The sequence below is a fragment of the Ranitomeya imitator genome, chromosome 3, assembly GCF_032444005.1.
Source record: "Ranitomeya imitator isolate aRanImi1 chromosome 3, aRanImi1.pri, whole genome shotgun sequence".
Classification (NCBI taxonomy): Eukaryota; Metazoa; Chordata; class Amphibia; order Anura; family Dendrobatidae; genus Ranitomeya; species Ranitomeya imitator.
In genome coordinates, this window is record NC_091284.1 from 87,914,293 (window position 1) to 87,931,960 (window position 17,668).

Below are 17,668 nucleotides of genomic sequence, written 5' to 3' on the forward strand. Positions count from 1 at the left end.
AAGCACATAACAGGGTGGGAGCTATGTCCCCCAATGAATGGCTCTGAGAAAAGGATTTTACGGTGAGTACACAAAAATCCCTATTTCTCCAACGCCTCATTGGGGGACACAGACCATGGGACGTCCCAAATCAGTCCCTGGGTGGGGACAACATCAGATCAGGCCCTGTGTAACCGCTACTTACAAGTGCGACACCGCGGCCTGCAGAGTCCGCCTGCCCAGACTCACATCTGTGGAAGTCTGGGAATTATAGTGCTTCAAGAATGCATGTGGACTGGACGACCTCGCAAGCTTGCAGGTGTGCTGTGCCGATGCCTGGTGCCTAGAATCCAAGAAACCTCGATAGACAGGGAGATAGGACTCCTAGATGGTGTAACAAATCCACCAAGCTAACATGGCCGATGAAACCGTCAGGAAGCCGTTCTCTTACAGTGAGGTAGCCCAAATCAAGTGTCCAACCTTCGGAAGGATGCCGTCCTCGAGACGCACCTACTGAGAGCACTCACCACGTTCAGATTATGGGGAACCCATTCCGTTATGTGGACTGGTGCGGAAAGAGATGAGGGAAGAACGATGCCCTCATAACTGTGGGAATACAATAAAACCTTGGTAACAAGGGACGGGGATGGCCTGTGGGTAACCTTGCCTTGATGGTAATAAGGGAAAAAGGTCTGAAAGAACAGAGGGGCTAGCTCCGAAGACTCATCAGGATGAGGAGATCGCAGAGAAAAAAGGGGCGACCTTCCCTGATAGTAAAGTCTGTTCGGATCAAAAGGGGTCTACTGTAAGACTCCCAGGATCATTAAGGTCCCAAAGATCTAACGGTATGCGATAGGGAAGAACCACATGTGAAGACTCCTTGTACATATTTGCAGTACATATTTGCAGTCTTGTTGCAATAAGATGGAAAAATACTAGTTCCGCAAACGAGAAAAACCTGACATGGTCAGTGCGGATCTCCCAGGATCACTGGGGCCCTTCCTGCTTGCGAAAAGATCTCGGAAGTAGTGGAAGAGGGGTGAAGGAAACTGGTACCATGGAAGGACCAGAGCATGCACTGCGATGGCCTTTGGACTTGGAGGCCGAACCATGAACTTATAGTACATTGGCGTTCAGTCTGGACGCCATCTGCAGAGAAGACAGATCTGATGGAAGACTTCTGAGTGAAGTTCCCACTCACATGAGGCGGGACCCTGATAGCGTCCGCCGCCCAGAGTTCTACTCCTGAGATGTGTAGTGCAGAGATCACCAAATGAAATATCGTGGCCCAACAGAGAACGTGAGGTACCTTGGCCATGACGCCTGACCATTGGTACCTGCTAGATGACTGACGTATGGGACAGACATGGGATTGTCCGATTGAAACGGATTGGATGACCCGCCAGAAGGCAGTGGACCTGCCGTAGAACTAGCCGTACCGTTCGGATCCCCAGAACAATGATCAGGAGAAGAGGACTGGCATCGGTAGTCACTAATAACCATTGAACCGGGAGAAAGGATCTCCCCTGGATGAGGAAGGAGCTCAGAGACTACCCTCTGAAAGCCTTATGGACATGCAGAAAACGAGAGAAGCGAAGGAAAACGCTTCCATTGTCGTCACACATTTACCTCAGAACCCTCCTAGCAAACCGAATGGAATGAGGGGATGAGTGAACAAGTGCGCAAGCTCCCTGTTGAAGGGCCTCGGTCTTGTCTCAAGGGAGAATTACCAACCTTCTGGAAGATTCCCAGATCATCCTCAAAAAAGGATATCTGCTGGGCTGGAAATGAGAGAAAAACTTGTCTAAAGGTACCTTCACACTGAGCGACTTTAGAACGATAACGATCCGTGACGTTGCAGCGTCCTGGACAGCGATATCGTTGTGTTTGACACGCAGCAGCGATCAGGATCCTGCTGTGAGATCGCTGGTCGTAGCTAGAAGGCCAGAACTTTATTTCGTCGCTGGATCACCCGCTGACATCGCTGAATCGGCGTGTGTGACGCCGATTCAGCGATGTCCTCACTTGTAACCAGGGTAAACATCGGGTTACTAAGCGCAGGGCCGCACTTAGTAACCCGATAATTACCCTGGTTACCTAAAAAAAAAAAAAAAAAAAAAAAAAAAAAACACTACACACTTACATTTCGGTGTCTGTCGCGTCCCTCGCAGTCAGCTTCCTGTACTGACTGAGCGCCGGCCGTAAAGCACAGCGGTGACGTCACCGCTGTGCTCTGCTTTACGGCCGGCCGGCGCTCACAGTGCGGGAAGCTGACTGCGAGGGACGCGACAGACACCGGAATGTAAGTATGTAGTGTTTGTTTTTTTAGGTAACCAGGGTAAATATCGGGTTACTAAGCGCGGCCCTGCGTTTAATAACCCGATGTTTACCCTGGTTACCCGGGGACCTCAGCATCGTTGGTCGCTGGAGAGCTGTCTGTGTGACAGCTCTCCAGCGACCACACAGCGACACTGCAGCGATCGGCATCGTTGTCTATATCGCTGCAGCGTCTCTTAATGTGACGGTACCTTAAGTTTAGCTACCAGCCCAGGAGAGAGAGGGTATAGCAAGAGATATAGACGACTCAGCGCAGGGCTGGAAGAGCGGCTAGAAAGTCGACCAGATAGGGCAGGACGACCACAACTCTAGGGTGCAAGAGGAACGTGACAGCCGCCATAACCCCTGCGAACACTGGGTGCAGTAGCAAGGCCGAAGGACAAGGTTGTGATTTGAAAATGCTGTTCACTAAAGGGAAAGCGAAGGAATTTTTGAAGAGGGGAAAACACAGGAATGTGAAGGTAAGCATCCTGAAAGTCGGTGGATGCCAGAAACTCCACCCTTTTTCCGTTGAAGTGATGGCTGAGCGGAGGAACTCCATCCGAAGAAGGGGGGAAAGTTTGAGGTTCAGGGTCGGTCTTACTTTTCGGTCCCCATTTTGGAACCAAGATCCCTTAGATCTAGACCGTCCTGGACAACTGATGCACTGCTGGTTGAGTCTATAGGAAATCAAAATAGTTAAGGTCTCTGACCAAGAGACCATTGCTCTAGCAACCCTTGTGGCGGCTAAAGAAGGGTAGAGCGCTGAACTGGAGGCCGCAAGATGGAACGAACTTCCGTATTTTCCGGCGTATAAGACGACTGGGCGTATAAGACGACCCCACAACTTTTCCAGTTAAAATATAAAATTTTAAAAGTCGGGGGGGGGGGATGTCTTCTTATATGCCATGTGTCGTCTTATAGGGCCGGTGACTAATGTGACTTTTGGGGGGGGGGGGGGGGGGAGTGGTCCCGATGACAAAGAGCGGGCGTTTCACGGGAAAGTGTGAGAGGAGTATCCCCCATTACCTCATTGTAGCTGCAGCGTGGGGTCTCTGCGCTGGGGAGCGGCGGCAGCTGCTCCTCTTTGTGCCGCGTGGGTGCTGTGGGGCGGCGGCTCCTCTTCGTGCAGTGTCAGGGCTCTGTGCTGTGGGGCGGCGTATCTTCGTGCAACGTCGGGGCTCCTCCAGCATTTCCTCAAAGCCCGGAGGCACCGGCAGCTCCATTGCTGCGATGCAGTGGCCTCTGGGAAAATGGCCGCTGGAGGCGGCGCATGCTCAGATTCAGATCTCGTCTCCCGAGATCTCGGGACGAGATCTGAATCTGAGCATGCGCTACCCCAGCGGCCATTTTCCCGGAGGCCACCCCATCGCAGCAATGGAGCTGCCGGTGCCTCCAGGCTTTGAGGAATTGGGAAATGCCGGAGGAGCCCCGACTCTGCACGAAGATACGCCGCCGCCCCACAGCACAGAGCCCTGACGCTACACGAAGATACGCCGCCCCACAGCACCCACGCGTCACAAAGAGGAGCAGCCGCCGCTGCTCTCCAGCACAAAGACCCCACGCTGCTACAATGAGGTAGTGGGGGATACTCCACTTACACTTTCCTGTGAGACGCCCCCTCTTCGTCATCGGGACCACTCCCCCCCCACCCACCATATGTATGGTCTGCACCCGGCGTACAAGACGACACCCGGCGTATAAGACGACCCCCGACTTAAGATTTTTAGGGGTTAAAAAGTTGTCTTATACGCCGGAAAATAAGGTAGATATGGTATCTGACAGTCCGTTGTATTTTTAATTGATGATCCATCGGGCAGGGATTCTGGTAGGTATACCACAGGAGATTCTACCCGGTAAATATGCCAAGTGGCAGAATGTGCGGCTTCATGCAGAAGGTGTAGAAAAAACGGTCTTACTATCACCGCTCTTTTTGGAAGGTGCGGAGATAAAATGATGAACCCTCGATCCACCATCCTCTTAACAGGGAAGTGGAGAGGGATCGTCCTCCTTCTTGCATCATTTGCTAAATAGCGGAGATGCAGAGGGGGTGTTTGAACACCAAAAAGGGAGCTTCTGTACATCCACAGAGTTAAGGTCCCTGGGTGGACAGGGCTGGTTGTCCGGCGTTAGGCCTGGCTGTAGAAGAGGATACATAGAGGTGACACTTCATATGCTTGTCTATTAATGGTGTGAGGAGATCGGTGCCTTTTAAAAGGACCAGTCGCCCTTAAGAATCAGACCAGGCATGGCATCGCACATCTTAGGTGGGTATACGTGGAGTGGACACCCAGCGTGTTTGCATATTGGCTGAAAAAAGGATACTGCGCTTGCAGAGGTTTCTGTCCAGTGGATCGCTTATCCAGACGCTACCTGGTGAATGGTAAATGCTCTGCGAGGGAGTTTAGTTTCCTCATGAGGGACGCTGCGTGATCTAGAGTAGAACTGAAGTCCTCCTCAATCTACAGAGATTGGTTGATGTTATAAATAGGCAAATCCATTCTTTTCTGAAGTTCTGATGAGTCCAGAACCAAGGCAATATCCGATCCATATTCAGAGACTTGTTCTCAGCAAATCACTGATGAGGTATCAGGAAATGAAACTTCCATTTTCTAGGCGCGTGTACGTTTCTAGACGCCTCTACGTTTCTAGAAAACTTGCGGCTCCTGCTAGCCAACGGCTCGCATGAAGGAAAGGGACCATCTATATTGGTCCTGCGATCACTCCGAGCCACAGAGGGTTCACGGAAGGATTCAATCTCTTGTCAGAGAATCCATGGGTTGCAGCAGTGACGAAGCCCACTCAGGGAACTAGGTACTCTGGGATAATCTGGGATCGGCGGCGGAGGGCTCCTGAGCTCATTTAGGGTGACCAGCTTCGGACTGGTCATGTGCCTTTAAGACCAGGGAATGCTGGTCATGTAGCCTTAAGACCAGGAAATACTGGTCATGTGCCCTTAAGACCACGGAATACTGGTCGTGTGCCTTTAAGACTAGGGAATACGGGTCATGTGCCTTTAAGACTGGGGAATACTGGTCATGTACCTTTAAGACCAGGAATACTGGTACTGATATCCTGTACCTTTATGCAGTACTTCCTTACTCGGTTGCAGAGTCGTTGTGCCCCTTTAATGCAAAACCATAGCCCATGTGTGTGTGCTGGCAGGGTGGACCAAGATGGCCACCGGGAGTTGCAGAGTTAGAAAACTCTCGCAGAGAGCGAGAGGCGCCAATTTAGTGGGCGAAGCCACAACCGCTATGTGGGCGGAGCCTGGTGACTTCCATGAATAGGCCCAAGCCGGGGCCTAAATTTCTGTAGCCGGCGTGAGCAACACCAGAATCGCCGAGGGAAGCGATCGCTCCCGTGCCAGGGAAGAAGCGCCAGGAAAGGTGGGCGGAGCAGTCTTAGCGCGCCATAGTGCGGGCGCGGCTTCCAGGATGCGGCCTACACATCGGCCAAAGCAGGAGGCTACATTTTTGCAGCCGGCCGGAGCGTTACCTCAGGGAGGTGGGCCACAGGGAAGCTGAGGCTGCCTGTCAGCATGTGAATATCCCACTGCAGAGGCCCATCGCTGACTGGATCCACTCACCATCAGTGTGCATCCCGGCATGGAGCCGCCGCGATGACTGGGTTTCAGCGCCGAGGAAAGCGTATGCGCTCTACTGTCCTGCTGAAGGTCGGGTATTGCAGCGTGGACGGTGCAGGGATAAACCTCAATCCACCATCCCTTTGTTAGGGGGCTGGAGAAGAACCGTCTGCCTCCTTGTGCCATCCGCTTTAACAGTGGTGGTACAGTGGGGGCTGCTCGGACGCCAAAGAGAGGGGTCTCTGTACATCCACGGAGTTCAGCCCTTGGGTGGACAGGGCCAGTTGTCCAGCTATAAGCCTGGCTCCAGGAGAGAATACATGGAGGCGACACTCCATGTGGTCGCCTGCTGCTGGTGTGGGAAGATCGGGACCGAAGGAACCGTCGCCCCTGAAGTGAGCTCAGGCATGGCTTCCCACGTTGCAGGAGAGGATACGGGGAGGTATACTCGCCATGCTCGCCTGTTGATGGTTCGGGGGAGATCGGAACCTTGAAAGGATCCGTCGCCCCCTTCACTCCGTTAATTAAAAAATAAAAATTTACAGAAAAGTAAAAAGTAAAATAAAAACGTTGGGGTCTGAACCAGACCCGTGTGCCTCCTACAGACACTAAGCAAGAACTGGTTCTCTGAGAGCCAGCAGGAGGGTGTATACTGCAGGGGAGGAGCCGAGAGCCAGCAGGAGGGTGTATACTGCAGGGGAGGAGCCGAGAGCCAGCAGGAGGGTGTATACTGTAGGGGAGGAGCCGAGAGCCAGCAGGAGGGTGTATACTGCAGGGGAGGAGCCGAGAGCCAGCAGGAGGGTGTATACTGCAGGGGAGGAGCTGAGAGCCAGCAGGAGGGTGTATACTGCAGGGGAGGAGCCGAGAGCCAGCAGGAGGGTGTATACTGCAGGGGAGGAGCCGAGAGCCAGCAGGAGGGTGTATACTGCAGGGGAGGAGCTGAGAGCCAGCAGGAGGGTGTATACTGCAGGGGAGGAGCTGGGAGCCAGCAGGAGGGTGTATACTGCAGGGGAGGAGCTGAGAGCCAGCAGGAGGGTGTGTACTGCAGGGGAGGAGCTGGGAGCCAGCAGGAGGGTGTATACTGCAGGGGAGGAGCTGAGAGCCAGCAGGAGGGTGTGTACTGCAGGGGAGGAGCTGGGAGCCAGCAGGAGGGTGTGTACTGCAGGGGAGGAGCTGAGAGCCAGCAGGAGGGTGTGTACTGCAGGGGAGGAGCTGGGAGCCAGCAGGAGGGTGTGTACTGCAGGGGAGGAGAGAACTTTCTTTGTATCACTGAGTGTCAGCCTCCTAGTGGCAGCAGCATACACCCACGGTCTGTGTCCCCCAATGAGGCGAAGGAGAAAAATAGTTTTTGCATCGCTTTATTCTGAGGGCTATAACTTAGTTGTTTGCTGATGATGCTATGTGGCTGTGCGTTTTTTTGCAGGACAAGATGTTTTCAGCAAAGCCATGTTTATTTATATCTGTCTTTTTGATTGCGTGTTATTCCACTTTTTGTTCAGCAGTATGATGATAAAGCATTGTTTTTTGCCGCGTTTTTTTTAAGGTGTTCACTGAAGGGGTTAACTAGTGGGACAGTTTTATAGGTCGGGTTGTTACAGACTGGGCGATTCTAAATATGTGTACTTTTATTGATTTTTTTTAATTTACATAAAGAAATGCATTTATTGGAACAACATTTATTTATTTATTTTTTAAACATTTTTACACAGTGTAGCACTGTGTTAGGTCAGCGATCTGACAGGCAGTGCAGGAGGCTTGCCGGCGCCTGCTCTCAGCAGGCACTGACAAGCCACCTCCCTGCAGGACCCGGAAGGACCCCGCGGCCATCTTGTAGCCGGGGGCCTGCAGGGAGGAGACCCTCGGAACAACGCAATCACATCGCGATGCTTCCCTATGCCACTGGAACGCTGCGATCTTGTTTGGTCGCAGTGTTCCGGAGGTTAAAGTGCCGGGAGCAGTCCGTGACAGCTCCTGGCACATAGTGCCGGATGTTAGCTGTGATAATCAGCTGACAACCGGCCGGGCTCCCCCCGTGAAGTGGCTGATCGCATATGACGTACTATCCAGTCGATGGTCATAAGGGCCCAGGTCACTTCGACGGTATAGTACATCTAAGGTTAAAAAGGGGTTAGGGAAGTAGATCTGGATCATAAACATTGATGTTCAGCCTCTTCTACATAATGTTTGTCCCAAGATTGTTTCTTTTAGCTACTAACGACATTTACATTATACCTCCTTAGATCCTCAAAAGCTGGAAATCGTGCAGAGCATTTAATGACCATTAATGCAAATAAGAAACCATTCATAAATACATTGTGAAGAGCAATATATCTGAGAGACCACCTTCATAAACGTTTGCCGCTTGTTGTGTAGAGAACATTAAAAAAAAGTATTAACCGTATATACTTGAGTATAAGCTGAGATTTTCAGCCCATTGTTTAGGCTAAAAGTGCCCCTCTCGGCTTATACTCCCAGGGGGTCGGCGGGGGAGCGGCAGGAGCCGGCGGCTGTCACATCATACTCACCCACTCCCGTGTGATCGCTGCAAGTCCTCTCTGCATCACTCTGTTGTCCTGGCACAGCATCTCTTCCTGTGTTCAGCGGACACGTGGTACCGCTCATTAAAGTAATGAATATGGACGCCCATAGGCGTGGCGTGCATATTCATTACTTTAATGAGCGGTACCATGTGACACAGGAAGGAGCATGCCAGCAGAGGGTGAGCCATACGATATCCACCTGTCCCCGTTCCAACGCCGGGCTCGGTCTTCCTCGTCTTCAGGTCAGAGGACACAATGACGTGTTTCGTGTGCACCCTCTGCCTGAACAGTCACTGTAGAGACCCGGAAGACACAGCGGCGCGCGGCGGTGGAACGGGGACAGGTGAATATTGCAAGTGACAGGAGCCAGAGCCAGTGGCGACACCGGTACCTGACCCCCATAGCGCGCCGGTGTCCCCGCCTGCTCGGGACACCAGCACCTGGCCCCCAGCGACGAGAGGTGAGTATTAGTGATGAGCGGGTATATTAGTTGCTCAGGTTTTCCCGAGCACACTCGGGTGACCTCCGAGTATTTGTTAGTGATCGAAGATTTAGTTTTCATCGCTTCAGCTGAATGATTTACGGCTACTAGACAGCTTGATTACATGTGGAGATTCCCTAGCAACCAGGCAACCCCCACATGTACTCAGCCTGGCTAGTAGCTGTAAATCATTCAGCTGAGGCGATGAAAACTAAATCTCTGAACACAAATACTCGGAGGACACCCGAGCGTGCTCAGGAAAACCCGAGCAATGAGTACACTCGCTCATCACTAGGGAGTATTCCTTTTTTTCTTTTTAAATCGCAGCAGCAGCATGTGGGGCATAGTATTCTATGGAGCATCTTATGGGGTCATCAACTTTTATGGAACATTAGATGGGGCATATTATTCTTTGGAGCATCTTATGGGGCCATCATTAAACTTTGTGCAGCATTATATGGGGCGTATTTTGTATGGAGCATCTTATGGGGCCATCATAAACTGTATGGAGCATTATATGAGGCTCCTGATTCAATATGGATATTCAAAAACACTTAACCTACTGATGTTTCAATTAATTTTACTTTTATTGGTATCTATTTTTATTTTTGAAATTTATCAGCAGCTGCTGCATTTCCCAACCTAGGCTTATACTAGAGTCAAAAAGTTTTCCCAGTTTCTTGTGGCAAAATTAGGGGCCTCGGCTTATACTAAGGTTGGCTCATACTCGAGTATATACGGTATATGTCTGGAAATAATTGACTTACTTTTCATTAATTTCTGGGACATGTCAGCTAGCCCCTCATGTCTCGGGCTGTCCCTGTTCGATGCATTAAGCTTGGAAGACTGCTCATGGGGGAGTAATGTGTCATCCTTAGACAGTTCTAGCTGTATCGTTGGTGTGCTTCCCATCGTCTGCTTAGTCTGTGATTGAAGTGAAGCACTGCGTGGATTGGCTTCAGAACGTAGCACTTTCAACCTGGACGTATGTTGTGGAACTTTAGAGCAATCCTGGGCCTGCTGACAAGCAGAAGCCGGAGGAGATGTTGCTGACTGATCTGGCCGCCTTGGAGATGGGGACACGGGCTCTGCCAAAGTGCTGTGCTTGACTGTATTTAGACTGAACGCTCTAATTCTGGACCAGGTTGTGGAGTTAAAACTTTTGGCCTCCAGCCAGAACTTGACTAAATGTTCCATCCTGCGGAGCTCCATAAACTGAATAAAATAAGGGAGAGCCACATTGTCTTGTAGAACTTGTTCGAGAGTTTTTGAAAGACTTGACTTTGCATCTTGGGACTCGTAGTTTAGACATGACCGGCCTGGAGGAAAATACAAAGGAAAAGGAAATAAAACTACCGTATTTTTCAGACTATAAGACGCACCTTACCATAAGACACACCCCAGGTTTATACAGTAAAAAAACAGGAAAAACATTTCCCTATTAATTAAAACTTCCCTAGTGGTGTAAAGTAGAGGGGTTATCACTAATTGTAATGTACTAGGGTAAAACAGAGAGGTAACAAAACCAATTGTTAGTGTCTCTCTGCAGTGTGTATTATACACACACGGCTCTGCTACATGCCTGCAGGCATCCACGGCTCTGCTACAGGCACATATAGACACACACTACTCTGCTGCAAGCACATTTACTTGCGCGCACACACACACTATACATTACCACATCTCGCAGTTCCTGATCGGGACCTGTATGGAGGCTGAAAGAGTACTTGCAGAACCTTCCGCTTGATTAACGCGGTCACTTGACCTGGAAGGTCCTGCAATTACTCGTGCAGAAGGTCCTTCAGCTGCACAGCTCCTGCAGCCTCCTCTCCTGCTCTGCACCGACCACATAGATGAGTGTACGGCAGGAGGAGAGAAAGGGCTCTGTGATCGGGAAGGACCCGGTATCAGTGTTCTCCTCCATCACAAGAAGCTGCCTCAGGACTATAAGACACACACTTTGGAATAACTTTTTCCTGTTAAAAAATGCATCCTTTAGTCCGAAAAATATGGTATATACACACTTGCTTCCAAATGTAAACGTGCCACCAGCTAATCCGTAGTTTGCCATTTATTTATGCTCAGACATAAGTTTATAAACTTAACAGTAACAAACTAAACTGCAAGAGCCAAACAGAAAAGCACCCGAGTGCGTGACGTGACCCACGCGTTACTCTCAGCACTATATGGCTATGAGCGGGGTTTTCTGGTATTTCAAGACAATTGGCCATGAGAAGGATATAGTATAAAATAACAAAGTAGGAAGTAAGCCATGATCACCAATGTGATCACCCGCTGCGGCGGGCCCTGACCATCACTGCTTATTCTTTGCCGTGATGAGAGGTCCACCTGACTGCTACTAGTGACTGGCAGCAGCGATCAAATTCACATGGATAGCATCTAATTACTGCGAGAGGTAGCAGAACTGGCCAAGCCCACCAGAGTGGCAAAAGGAAACAAAGGGTTAATATGGTCTACTTTATTTTAGACTTTTTCCTCCTTAAATGGACTGTCAGCACAGAATGACCGTTCATAACACGTACAGGCGCCTAGTGCACCTTTGGTGAGGTCCAATATTTAGGTGCACCTTCCCATCTATCTACCTACTCTGGCCCTATGAACTCAGAGACATCAATAAAAGAAGAGATGGGTGTAGACTGAAAAAAAACAAATTAGGTGGGAAGATGCAGTGGACTGCTTGGCCACGCCAAGGATGCATTGAGCACATAGTTTGAGCATTCTTTCTGAGCCGACAGCCTGTGCAAGAAACATGGCGCCTGTGACAATTCACACTGCCCCGTCCTAGTGACAGGTCTGGACAGATGCAGACTGATAAAACAGAGCTCGAGACGTATCTCAACTGTCAGAGGATACCCATTTCCGACGAGGAGCAACACTGATGTGATATGGAATAAGTCTTTTCACACTGACTGTGCACTGGAGCTGGAGAAATCCTCTCCTTCCCTGTTATACTCACTTAGTGAAAAGATTTATTTCATCTCACATCAGTGCTGCTCCTCAGCTGAGAAACAAGTGCTTATGAAGCAGCTCCTCTGACAGCTGAGAGTCGCCTCGAGCTCTGTTTCATCAGTGTGCAGCCGTCCTGACATATGAAGGATAGCTGCACCTTGAATTATATCACAAGCGCCATGTTTATCATATTCTAAATGAAACCCTTGTAAAAGGAAAACTTTTTCATGGGGTTTTTACGTAGTTTGTAAGTTATCCGTTATACATTGGATAGGAGATAACTTCCTGATTGCTATGGCTGACTGATGTGACCACCAATAATAAATGCAGCCAAAGGCGAACATTTGCAACTGTGCATCATTGATTTTCTAGGTGACCGCTGGATATAAGCGAGTGCTTTAACCCAGGTATAACACACGTAGCAATGAGTAAATTATTCCCTTACCTATGGATAAGGGATAACTTAAAGGGAATCTGTCACCCCAAAATTCGCCTATAAGCTAAGGCCACCGGCATTAGGGGCTTATCTACAGCATTCTGCAATGCTGTAGATAAGCCCCAGATGTATCCTGAAAGATAAGAAAAACAAGTTATATTATACTCACCCAGGGGCGGTCTGGTCCGGTCTGATGAGCGCCTCCCATCTTCATACGATGACGTCCTCTTCTTTGCTTCCTGCCGGGAAAGGTCAGAGAGGCCCGGCGCCTGCGCACTGCAGTACTTTACTCTGCCCTCAACAGGAAAGACAAAGTACGCCTGCGCAGGAGCCGCGGCAGGAAGCAAAGAAGAGGACGTCATTGCATGAAGATGGGAGGCGTGGACCCGGACCGCCCCTGGGTGAGCATAATCAAACTTTTTTTTTTATCTTTCAGGATACATCGGGGGCTTATCTACAGCATTACAGAATGCTGTGGATAAGCCCCTGATGCCGGTGGCCTTAGCTTATAGGCGAATTATGGGGTGACAGATTCCCTTTAAAAACCTGGCTTAGTTTAGTAATGGAAAAGCTCTTTAAAGGTGGCCATACACATTAGGCAAGTGTCATTTCAACCAATTTTGGTGAGGTAGAATGACTAATATGTATGGGAGAGATTTGTCTCTTTCCCCCCCAATAGCAAATTTTTTGGTCAAGAAAGGGTCAAGCATGTTCATGTTAGACTTTTCCATGGCTGATCCTTTGTTGAGGTAGCAGCTTATTCCCCGCTCTCCACCAAGAGAGCATGCACGCTCAGCCAAACTATGAGACATGTGCATTGAGAAGGTCTGACGAAATCCGCCTCTTACCAAGGTCTCCAAAATGTGTGGCTTCCATGTGAGTTGGCTGCTTTTTAAGAGCAGCGGTGCGACTACTTGAGTACGAGTCCATATTGGCCGATATGGCATTGATAGCCACATGGCTTGGTCCAGCAGCCTCCAGCAAAGCATTATTTTTTGGACTTCTTGATGGGGAATGTACTGGTGCCGTTTTAATTTCTAAAGAGAAACAAAAATGTTAATCAGTTTTATAAAAACTTATACAACTCGGACATATAAAAATAAAAAGATATATCTTTTTTATTCTGCCTGATCAAAATGATAATGCCATTATATTCTTGGGTGCTTAAGAAAAACAAATTCTACAAGAAATGCAGTCAGAAAGCTCCACCAATTCCACTTAAAAGATACATTAGGAGGCAAATACTGATTTTTTTGTGAAGTTTGCAACCAAGAGATAACAGGTAAAATTAAGTGCAATAGTATAATGACGTCGTGCATGTCACAGGAGCTAGCTGGTGTCACAGGGTATATTATTATGCTTATTTTATTATGCTTTCTTGTATACCGCAAATATATTCTACAGTGTTTTACATACAATGGGGCAAACTTACCAAGTCTCACATTTAGGCTATGTGCACACGTTGCAGAATTGCCGCAAAAATTTCCACGGCAATTCCGCAACTCCTGCTGCGGGTATATCGCATGCGGAATTGGCATGCGTTTTCCCGCTAAACACTAGCGTTTTACAAGCGTAATTAGTTTGCAGAATGCTAGCGTTTTCCAAGCGATCTGTAGCATCACTTGGAAAACTGATTGACAGGTTGGTCACACTTGCCAAGCATAGTGTTTGACAAGTGTGACCAACTTTTTACTCTTGATGCTGCCTATGCAGCATCAATAGTAAAAAGATAGAATGTTAAAAATAATTTAAAAAAATAAATAAATAAATAAATAAATAATGATATTCTCACCTTCCGGCGTCCCCGCAGCCTTCCCGCTCCTCACGATGCTCCGGTCCCAATAATGCTTTGCAGCATGACCCCAGATGACGTAGTGGTCATGCGAGACCACTACGTCATCACAGGACATTTTCGCAAAGCATTATTGGGAACGGGAGCATCGCAAGGAGCAGGAAAGGCTGCCGGGGACGTCAGAAGGTGAGAATATCATGATTTATTATTTTAAAATTTTTTTTTTTTTTTTTTAAACAATTACCGTATATGCTCGAGTATAAGCCGACCCGAGTATAAGCCGACCCCCCTAATTTTGCCACAAAAAACTGGGAAAACTTATTGACTCGAGTATAAGCCTAGGGTGGAAAATGCAGCAGCTCCGGTGAATTTCAAAAATAAAAATAGATGCTCCATACCGTTCATTATGGCCCCATAGCTGTTCCATATAGTGCTCTGCGCCGTTCATTATTGCCCCATAGATGTACCATATAGTGCTCTGCACCGTTCATTATTGCCCCATAGCTGTGCCATATAGTGCTCTGCGCCGTTCATTATTGCCCCATAGCTGTGCCATATAGTGCTCTGCGCCGTTCATTATTGCCCCATAGCTGTGCCATATAGTGCTCTGCGCTATTCATTATTGCCCCATAGATGTGCCATATAGTGCTCTGCCCCGTTCATTATTGCCCCATAGATGTACCATAGAAAGCTGTGCCATATAGTGCTCTGCGCCGTTCATTATTGCCCCATAGCTGTGCCATATAGTGCTCTGCGCTATTCATTATTGCCCCATAGATGTGCCATATAGTGCTCTGCCCCGTTCATTATTGCCCCATAGATGTACCATAGAAAGCTGTGCCATATAGTGCTCTGCACCGTTCATTATTGCCCCATAGCTGCCATATAGTGCTCTGCACCGTTCAGTATTGCCCCATAACTGTGCCATATAGTGCTCTGCACCGTTCATTATTGCCCCATAGCTGTGCCATATAGTGCTCTGCGCCGTTCATTATTGCCCCATAGCTGCCATATAGTGCTCTGCGCCGTTCATTATTGCCCCATAGCTGCCATATAGTGCTCTGCGCCGTTCATTATCGCCCCATAGCTGTGCCATAGAAAGCTGTGCCATTGCTGCTGCTGCTGCTGCAATAAAAAAAAAAAAATGCCATACTCACCTCGCTGCTTGCAGCTCCCAGCGTCCGGTCCCAGCGTCTCTCCGCACTGACTGATCAGGCAGAGGGCGCCGCGCACACTATATGCGTCATCGCGCCCTCTGACCTGAACAGTCAGAGCAAGAGGACGCGAAGACAGAGCGGCGCCCGGCGTGTGGAATGCGGACAGGTGAATATTACATACTTACCTGGTCCCGACGTCCGGCTCCCTCTGCCCGTCACACGGTCTTCGGTGCCGCTGCCTCTTCCTCTATCAGTGGTCACCGACACCGCTGATTAGAGAAATGAATATGCAGCTCCACCCCTATGGGAGGTGGAGCTGCATATTCATTTCTCTTATGAGCGGTCCCACGTGACCGCTGAACAGGGGAAGAGCTGCAGCACCGAAGACCGTGTGACGGGCAGAGGGAGCGTCAGGATCGCCAGGACTAGGTAAGTATGCCTCAGCGCCCTCTCCCCCTCACCCGCCGACCCTGCCGCCCACCGTGACTCGAGTATAAGCCGAGAGGGGCACTTTCAGCCCAAAATTTTGGGCTGAAAATCTCGGCTTATACTCGAGTATATACGGTATATGGTTCCCAGGGCCTGGAGCAGAGTCTCCTCTCCTCCACCCTGGGTACCAACCGCACATGATCCGCTTACTTCCCGCATGGTGGGCATAGCCGCACGCAGAAAGTAAGCGGATCAATGCATTCCTATGTGTGCGGAATCCCTGCAATTCCGCACAAGGAATGAACATGCTGTGTTTTTTTCCAGAATGCGATTCCGCTGCACAAAAAAAACCAGCATGTGCACAAAAAATGCGGATTGCATTCTAATAATAGGATGCTTAATGTGAGCGTTTTTTTCGCAATTTTATTGCGAAAAAAAGCGAAAATTCCTAAACGTGTGCACATAGCCTTACACAAAGAAAACTTAGATGAGTGAATCAATCTGCAGGATCCTGGTCCAGCAATCATGTCAGTGTTCCACGGCCACCAGATGGGGCCCGTGCGAACCACCCACTACCTGCCCGAATCTCAGGAGCCTTTTTCTGATTTGCCGCCCCGATATGTGTTTGTCATGTCGCAACAATGACAATGTATCATGGAGTGCCAACTAATACTCAAATGGCAGCGGGGATTCCAGCACAGAGGTGGTTCGCTAGGTTCATGTCTGGGAGCCATGGACTACTGAACTGACCGGAGGACCAATATCCTTGTGAATTGATTTGATAATTTCTACTAGAGAATCTTAAAGGGAATCTGAATGATGTAGGGGCTGAGACTATGACTCCAGTGATGTGTCCCTTAATAGGCAGTGTGTTGTTGTTTAAATACAATCAGTGTTTTATCAGCAGGAGATTATCACTACAGGTCTAGGTGTCTCGTGTGTCCTAGTCAACTGCTCTGTGTAACCTCACCCCTGATCGACAGATTCCTGGGTACACAGTACATTAATACAATCGGGGGTGTGGGTGGGATTTTACAAGCCTCAGCATCCAGAATACCACTAGATCTGCAGAAAAGAAAATGGGGATTTTATTATTAAATGTGACAGCAAGCAGCCTATTAAGTGACACATCGCTGGAATCAGGGTCTCTGTATCCATTTAATGCAGTGCTCAGCTTACATAGGAAAAAAAAAACTGATGACAGATTTCATTTGATAAGCACCAGGTTTTTCAATGTAGGTTATAATACCGTACTTAATAAATCTGGCATATTTTTAGACCGTGTAGACCAGCAAGTCTTTTGGAGTGAAAAACAAGACTAACGTAAACCTTTATGAACATGAAGAACAAAAAAAAAAATAGTCCTTGCAGATGTTGCCCTGGGTCAGGTTTGAACTCGGCAAAGAAACAGTGCTAACCACTGAGCCATCCTGCAGAGGAGAGGCCACACTTTTAGCTTTTTATTACCCTCCTAAACAGTAATTAAATAATTAAACAGCATTACCTCTAAATATTTTCACATCTGGCTTGTCTTGATCTTTACCTTTCACTGTGAAAGAGAAAAAAAAAAAGGTTAACCATATCAAGTCTAAATACCTGATTAGTGAGGTCAGTGAGTAGAGGAGCTTTCCTGCTCACTCCACAGGTAGACTTTGCTTTGGGAACATTGTAGGTCAGTGGCGAGATACACAGCAGCCTTCCTTGTCCTCAGGCTGGGTCTACACGCTGGCAATTTTACTGCTGGATTTTCCCCAAGCAAGTACGTAGGTAAAATCTCCATCATTTTCATCTCGTGAAAACTTATGGCCTCGATACACATTAGATAGCTGTTAGTCAAATGATGGTTACCTCCCCTGACTTTTCCATGCAGGGGACCCAGGAGGCGAGGGGGACCCATGAGGAGCGGGGGAACCATGAGGCGAGGGGGGACCCATGAGGCGAGAGGGGACCCAGGAGGCGAGGGGGGACCCAGGAGGCGAGGG

At 48.9% G+C, this 17,668-nt stretch overlaps 1 protein-coding gene across 1 annotated transcript in view; it reads right to left on the reverse strand.

Moving 5' to 3' along the window:
- AKAP10 (A-kinase anchoring protein 10) overlaps positions 1–17,668 on the reverse strand; it is a 57,960-nt gene that overhangs the window by 29,045 nt on the left and 11,247 nt on the right. The window contains exons 2-4 of the mRNA XM_069761062.1: positions 17,191–17,235; positions 13,157–13,345; positions 9,670–10,221 (exon numbers count right to left, since the gene is read on the reverse strand). Of these exons, the coding sequence (XP_069617163.1) occupies positions 9,670–10,221; positions 13,157–13,345; positions 17,191–17,235 (786 nt within the window). The remainder of the gene's footprint in view (positions 1–9,669; positions 10,222–13,156; positions 13,346–17,190; positions 17,236–17,668) is intronic.